The following is an 8,179-nucleotide window of genomic DNA, read 5'->3' as shown; positions in this document are numbered from 1 at the left end:
TGGCGTGAGGCGGCCCAGGCGGGCGCCGCTTACCACGCAGGGGCGGCCCAGGCGGGCGCCGCTTACCGCGCAGCACTGTGCGGAGCCCACCAGAAGGTCCAAGGCAACCAACCAACAGGAGTGCTCCATATTGACCAGCATAGCGGGACCCCCCGTGTGCTCCTCAAAGTGGTCAGAGTGCTCCTGAGCTACGAGGACAAGGTCCTGGACACTTATGCCGTCCTGGACGATGGGTCTGAAAAGACTCTCCTCCTCGCTTCCGCAGCAGCCCAGTTGGGCCTGCGAGGTGTCAAAGATACAATGACCATATGCACCATCAGAAGGGACCAGAAGACCATAAAGGGTGAAAAGGTCTCCTTCAAGATAGCAGCGGTGGACCAGCCCGAGAAGCAGTATAGTATAACTAACGTCTTCACCAGCCACGACATAGGCCTGTCTCAGTACACCTACCCCATCCCACAGCTGATGGCTAAGTATGTGCACCTACGTCAACTACCTATACCGCTTATCGACGGCGCCACACCGACCCTGCTCATCGGCTCCGACCACGCGGACCTCATTCTCCCAATTGAGGCGGCCCACGTCGGACCCAAAGGATGCCCAGTCGCGGTTCAGACCCGACTGGGATGGACGCTCCAGGGCCCCCTCTACGGACTTGACAGTCAACCCACGTCTACACGCTGCCTACACACAGAGGCGAGCGACACCGGCCTCTCCCCCATACAGCAGAGGCTATTGACATTAAGCGAGAGGCCCGTGAGAGAACCGTGGGTACCAGAGGGAGTTCGGAATTCCACCCCCCTCAGCTGCGCTCCAGACGTAGCTGACCTCGAACCCAGCACCCCAAGTGACTCCTTGACGGGGCGGCCGGGACCGGCCCCTCCTCAGATGGGGTACAGAGCAAACAAGAGAAACAGAAGGAGGAGGAGGAGGCACAGCCAAGCACAGATCAAAGCAGTCTCAGGCCCGCTCCCTCCTAAGCCCCCCTTCATCCCGTCTAGTCGTCATGACCATAGACCAGTCACTACCCCGAGCTGCGTGGCCGGCCGGCCGCGTAAGCAAAGTGACCACTGGTGCCGACGGAAAGGTCAGAGTGGCAGAAGTGCTCCAGCCAAGGGCGGACCTACAACCGACCCGTGGCGAGGCTGATAGAGTCGCCAAGGCTCCCCGACTCGCTTAATGACGACCATGACCCCTGACTTTGTGACCTGCCTACCCTCACAACGGACATTGAGTAGTGGACAGTGCGGTTAATCTGTCTCTGCTTAGCTAATTAGGTGGGACTAATTAGGGGGCGGCTGTTACAAAGGGTCAGATTAAACCGAATATATGTATTTATTGATTGATATATATTGCATAATATTTGTATATCATTTGATATCCCTTGTATATTACTTGTACATATATACGGAATATCCCTTTAGTCTACTACAGCCCATAATAGTTCATTCTCTCATTGGACAAGAACCTGGCGCCAGCAGACAGGCCCCTTGAGTCAAGTTCAATAGTGCCGACGAACATGTCCCAACTAGCCCCGGTTCCGCGTAGGAATACGGCTACCGAAATACGAATGGTACTATTTGTTCACCGTGCATATAAATAGGGCGCAAGAAATGTAGAATTCCTCTTAGTCCCTTGTCCCGTTCAGTCTCGTTCAGTTCCAGTTATCCAAGTGACGTCTCTCCCCATTACGCAACGTGGGCAGAGTAGGGCTCGCATTGCCCCAAGATAGTCTCGTGTTATCCTAATACGTTTGTTTAACGTATCGTTCGCTCCCTACTAGTAAAAGCCTTCATTACGAGTCAAAGACCACGTGAAGTGGGTAATTGTGTGTCTACATAGAGCACTTATTGCCGCGTGCTAATAAGGATAGTAACGTCAAGTTCAACTGTGAACTACCGTGCACCACGGAGGATACCTACACCGGTGATTGCAGAGCCACCTTCCGGCAGGATTATTGCTTTTGACTGTGGCTGCTGGAGCAGAGAACCGCCTACCCCGCTGCTACTGTGGGATCTACACAGGCCCGTGAGGACATCACTCGAGCCCGTCTCTGTCGGAGCAGAGACTCCACGGCTTCATCTGCGGCGCGCACCCTAGGATTACAGCTGCTGCTTTCCCCGCTGACACAGGGGTGATATCGCCTCCGTGGACTCATTGACTTTGTATAGAGCATTGCCTCCCCCTGCTGGCTTACAACCGGTAGTACCCCCCTTTCAGTATCTCCAGTATCTCTCCTGAGTACCATAGATAATTACTAATATTCATTATTGATTTGCCTATGCACATTCTATTTGCCTTATAAGCACAATTAAAGTAATGTAATAATACCCCTTTGATGTAATAAATATTCTAAACGAGTCTTTGTGTGGAAACCGTGTTATTGTGGAGAAGTTCTCATCATATACTTGTGTACAGTAAGGCCAGTAATGTACATAACACGGTAGTAGTTTAATGATACTAATACTTGATTAATACAGTCAGGGAATTGTACCCCTCAGTTACAATCAGCGTAGAAAAGAGGTAATTGTGCACCAATAACACCTTGACGCTGAAACCTATTTTGTCTGCCTCCATGTCACATACATGTTTGAAGTGATTAATTAAGAACAAAGCGGGGCTCGCAACTCACTTGTAGTTCCAAGGTGATTTAATAGACAAAAAATGGCAGTAGATGAGACGTTTCGACCTTACCGGTCTTCCTCATGAGGAAGACCGGTAAGGTCGAAACGTCGCATCTACTGCCATTTTTTGTCTATTAAATCACCTTGGAACTACAAGTGAGTTGCGAGCCCCGCTTTGTTCTTATGGATTACTGTTTTTACAGTTTGGCTCAGCACCAACAAACGGAGGATGTGCGTTATTTATTTTTTCTGAAGTGATTAATTAGTCATGGTTTTCCTACTGTTATGGAACTTACTCATTACCTAAAGAAGAATACACTTTTGATTCAACATTGACAGCCTTGGAGAGTTTCAGCAGAGCCTCCAAGGAGACAGCCATGGAGTTGTGTGACTAGTCTTACGAAAAAGGGATAGTATGATGGTAATCAAATTTTTTACCTTGGTACTATCATCGGAAAAGTTATGAAAGGTACTATGATAGGAAAAGTTATGAATCACCTTACATACTGTTTGATAACCTGGTCCAATTCACATTCCACCATTTTGAAACCACTTCAATCACTATACAAACAAGCAATTTAAATTCTAGACAAGAAACCATTCAGGTACCATCACTGTCACATTAAAAAAAATATATAATCTGCTCAGTTGGGAAAAACTGATTCTCTATCAAAATGTCTGCCTAGTTTTTAAAATCAAGTGTGGATTGGCTCCTCCTCCTTTGTCTGGTTTCATCAACCTCAAGTCTGCCTCAACCAGGAATACTAGAGGTGCGGCAAGGGGGGACTGTACAATCCCTAAAAGTGCATTTGGCCAGGCCGTCTTTTCATTTTTAGAGCATTCCACCAATGCAACTCAATACCCCAAACAATTAGTGTCCACATCATATCACTCATTCAAGTGCAGGGTTAAGGAATGGCTAATTTAAAACCAGCATTGTCAACACTGAGGTGTGCGAGTGTGTGTATATGGTGCGTTTGTCTATGCCTGGGTCTTCTAATATGTCATAATGTGCTCGGTCCTTGTGTCAATGACTGTATTGTGCCCTGTATCCCTATTGTATGTTCTACTATATGTGCTTTTGTTTGTGTTTTTATTCTAATGTTATTTATCTTGCTTATATTCTGTTTGTATTGCTAACCATTTTTTACACAGGATTTTAGCCTGTACCTTCTGGCAGGGGGACTGCCAATGGAAATTAGCCTTTTGGCTAAGATTGGGTGCGTTTACGTTTTTAAAATGTTTTATTAATGTACGCTGTCCCCCTTGAACAAATAAAGTAAACCTAAACATACTAAAAAAGGATGTTATCTAAATTAAATAGTTGACAGGAAACGGATTTGGGTCGAAACTGTTCCCTATAGCAGCAGAATTCCAGTTAAACAGTCTATTAGGTTTTTGGAATAGGAGCTTATTCCTGCTAGTCTAAAGAGGATATGGCATTTGCATGTGGCCTACTGAAGGGTAATGTTGGTCCTGAGTAAAGGCACCCTGGTGTGGAATCATAAAAAGGCCAAAACAAATAAATAAGGTGTATTTTAATAGAATAAACCAAAACATCCAATCGCCATTCAAACAAGCAGATATCCACAAATGCAGTAAAAAAAATGTTTATTATGTGTGTGTGTCTGTCTGTATAAATGTACAAATGTATACCACTCAACTTCCATATGACACAACGTAATGAACCACTTGCTTTTCCATGTTTTTCTCTCTCAGAGACAAACATTTACACATTCAGCCTAGCCCCCCTCAGGGTCAGCTTTTGCAGCTCAATGTCTCACGGACACTTCAACAGGGTGGATCCCTCAGCTGTTGCAAGGACCCAGTGAACTTCAGGTAACGGCATACAGTCTGTTACCACCAGGTCATCCCTGCTGCACCAATGAATGTGTACCTGGGTGTGTGTGTATGCGTGTGTGTAATAGGTAGCCAGGCAGTTGGGGGGGGGGGGGGGGGGGGGGGGTATATTTGTATCCATAGATGTCCCTAAAAGCATATTGAACCTCTGTAATATTTCAATCATTTGTATTGTGTGATTTGATCTGTGAGTGTACTGTAAGTGATATGGGCATTTTGGCTAAATTCTGTCAAACAAATTTTAGGAATGAGAGAAACAGAATAATTTTCTCCATTTCCTTTCTGTCATTCACATTTTCTATGGGCTGGTTTCCATTGAGTTCATAGAGAAATATCTTGAGTTAAGCTGTTGCTAAATGTGTGGGAATGAGTGCGCTTGCGTACAATGGGCGGCAGGCAAAGCTTGTGGCACACAGCAGTAATGCGAGGAGTTAGAGGAACTCTCCGCCATCTTTGCCACGAGACAGAAATCGACTCATCGTGAACTGCCCATAGACTCTTATTAGTTACTAAAACCTACAAAAACGCAAGGTCCTGCCACTCAAGGGGGCATCTGACAGAGCTGGCGCTAGGCTGTGGTCTTACATACTGGTTTGGGTAAGCTAACCCCTACTGTTATTTCTCCATCTTCTTTGAAAACAAGACTTGGATCGCCAACAATAACTACCCCTAGAGAACACCAGGCGTTGCAAGTCAAATATGAATTAAGATCCAGCAATTGCATATCCTATTTCTTGCCTAAAATGTTGCTAGAAACATCCATTTACAAGCACGTTTTTCCTGCTACCCATGCCTCACTTTGTGGAGTTCTCTCTGCTGATTAGATGAAGTGGCAACGGGATACCAGAAAATGTATCTTCTGTTTACTGCAGAGCGGAGGAACTGGGAGTCATGTTACTGAGCAAACACTCTACACCAGTGGTGGCTGTAGAGCTATTTCACATGAAAATAGCACATACAGTACCTTTAAGAAAACTGTGTGTGTGAGATGGTCCAGTAGGAGAGGTTGAGCACAGACGCTCAGGACTTGTGACTCAACTTGGACTTGAGCACTGAGGACTTGTTAATTGATAAATACAGTTATTTAATATTTTTTGTAATAGGCCCTAATCATTTGTGTCACAAAGTAAATAAACTCCCTTTGAAATGGTGACCGTTGTGTCATTTATGTTTAACACAATGGCGCCCGACCACGGAGATCTCCGTGTTTCGATTCCCCCCGTTGTGGACAGAAGCACGGATATATCCGTGGCAAGTTGTTATTGCTTTTATTCCATTTTAATAACCTATTCAAGGTTGCCGAGGTGCACTGCAGATGTACCCTACTCTTTGAATTCGAGAAAGTGCAATACCGGCCAGATCCTCTTAGGGGCGCTATCGCGATAATGCAGTGTGCCCTGTGGCTGAACGGAGCATTCTTCTTTTTGACTTTCAATGGAGTTTTCAGGTAGCTGGATTCTGGATGTGCAGCATGTAGCTTGGATTACGTTTTGGATTGCGGATTTCACTATGCAATAAGGGGATTTATCATCAGCCAATGGACATATCGATCTACCAGATGGCGATCGATAACGGGGAAATGCTCGGGGGGGATCCAACCGGCTCATGGTAAGATCTTTTTCACGTAAATTACAGCCCGATCGAGCCTTGTTATGATACAATACGATCGGCCTATGTGGCTACTTAGACGAACATGGTTATTGGTAATCAATAATAAGAAACGACTTCCCCCGCCCCCCCCCCCCCCCTTTCATGCATACATGCTTGAGGATCGTGCCGATTATATGCAGTTTGAGTTTTAACTGTAGCATCTGTATAACGGAAATGCCATTGGATATAACGTTAGTAACCATTAGCCCTTTATCTCGCCTTCCAGGAAATATACTAGACCAAATGCCGTATAACGCTTATATTCACGGCGCTATAAAATGAGAACGTATTGATGAAAAAATTATTTTTTTAATCCATTTCGAAGGGACGGTTTATGGTCCCAATTGACAATGAGAATGGACAGATAGCAATACTATAAAGTATAGATTTAGCTCTACAAACAGCCCCACGTCTGTTTACATTTGCCGGTCCTCTAGAGATTTATTAGACGCATCCCAATGGCCCCGAATGTGTTTGTAGACCTTTTTGTATTTGTATGTCAGCTCTTTAACTGCCAGAGTGGAGTGGACTCAACCTTGATGACTTGGACTCAGACTAGGGTGATGGGGACTCGACTCGGGCTCTTCTTTGGTGACTTGGACTTGGACTCGAACACTGGGGGCTCGAGACTCAACTCGGACTCGATATTTAGTGACTTGACTACAACACTGGTTGTTGTTATTGTTGTTGGGAGAGTGGGGTGTGAGTGTTTGTTAGAGGGTCAGGTACGAGAGGTTGAGCACAGACACCCCCCTGACAGGAGTGTTGTTGTTGGGAGAGTGGGGTGTGAGTGTTTGTTAGAGGGTCAGGTACGAGAGGTTGAGCACAGACACTCCCCTGACAGGAGTGTTGTTGTTGATGTTGGGAGAGTGGCGTAGGAGGTGTGTGTTTGTGTGTGTCAGGGTGTGCGTTAGGGGCTCAGGTACGTGAGGTTGAGTGGAGACAGTAGTGTTGTTGGAGAGTGGCGTGGGAGGTGTGCGTGTGCGTGTGTGTTAGGGGGTCAGGTACGAGAGGTTGAGTGGAGACACCCTCCTGACAGGGGTGTTGTTGTTGGAGGGGGAGGGAAAGAGTTCTTTACACGTCTCCGTCTGATCGCGTGCCTGAGCGATCTGTCTCAGCAGAGCCTTGCCTTCCTCACGAGCCTGCGGACAAGCAGACATCACAACAGAGTTCATACAGACTCTCAAACTGTGCTTCCCAATCCATTGTATGTATTCATAAAGTATGTATATCATACTACATACATAAAGTATGTACATTTCTGCTTTGCACTAGATAGTACTGTACATTAGTACACTGCATAGTATTGTGTATTGTATATTATATGGTAACTCAGAACATTGTACATATGTCTACACCGAACACTGTGACCTCATTTTTCTTCTTCTAAATTCATGCCATATTATGTTATTATGTTATTTGATACTATCTTGTCTAGCACAGTCTCTGGAGCGTAACAGTAAGAAGCATTTTGTATGAAAGTATTCTGTACTTCTGTATGACAACTATTAAAGAACTTGAACTTGAACTACATCATACCACATACATATAGTATCCCAGGGATCTGTGATAGGTCCAAAACCTTTTATACTTTATATTAATGTTGCTGAACTGTTAAAGTTTGTTATTTTTGCAGACGATACAAATTTATATTGCTCAGGAAGTAATTTAAAAGGAACTTCTGTTTGATATTGAAAGAGCTTGAAATTCTCAAAACTTGGGTTGATGTTAATAAATTGTCTCTCAATATTAAGAAAACTAAATGTATGGTTTTTGGTAATCGAAAAGAAATAGAGGGGGATATCGGGTTAAAAATATGTGATGTAAAAATAGAAAGAGTTTCTGAGATAAAATGTCTAGGGGTAGTTAGTTATTGATCAGAAATTAACATGGAAACAACATGTTAACTATATTCAAGGGAAAATATCTTAGTCAGTAGCAATATTGTATAAATGTAAGGATATATTAAACTATAAAGCCTTGTACATCATTTACTGCTCACATCATTATACTTCCTTACATATCTTACTGTGTGGAAGTATGGG

At 44.6% G+C, this 8,179-nt stretch overlaps 1 protein-coding gene across 1 annotated transcript in view; it reads right to left on the bottom strand.

Annotated features, from left to right (window-relative positions):
- Positions 1-4,254: 4,254 nt before the first annotated feature.
- Positions 4,255-8,179, bottom strand: part of cdc23 (CDC23 (cell division cycle 23, yeast, homolog)) — a gene marked incomplete at its 5' end in the record, with an annotated part of 45,820 nt that continues 41,895 nt past the window's right edge. Inside the window, one exon of the mRNA XM_084324726.1 lies at positions 4,255-7,276. Within this exon, the coding sequence (XP_084180852.1) occupies positions 7,127-7,276 (150 nt within the window). The 3' untranslated portion in view covers positions 4,255-7,126. The remainder of the gene's footprint in view (positions 7,277-8,179) is intronic.

This window comes from Notolepis coatsorum (genome assembly GCF_963971535.1).
Source record: "Notolepis coatsorum genome assembly, chromosome: 11".
Lineage (NCBI taxonomy): Eukaryota > Metazoa > Chordata > Actinopteri > Aulopiformes > Paralepididae > Notolepis > Notolepis coatsorum.
This window is presented reverse-complemented; position numbering and strand designations above follow the sequence as displayed.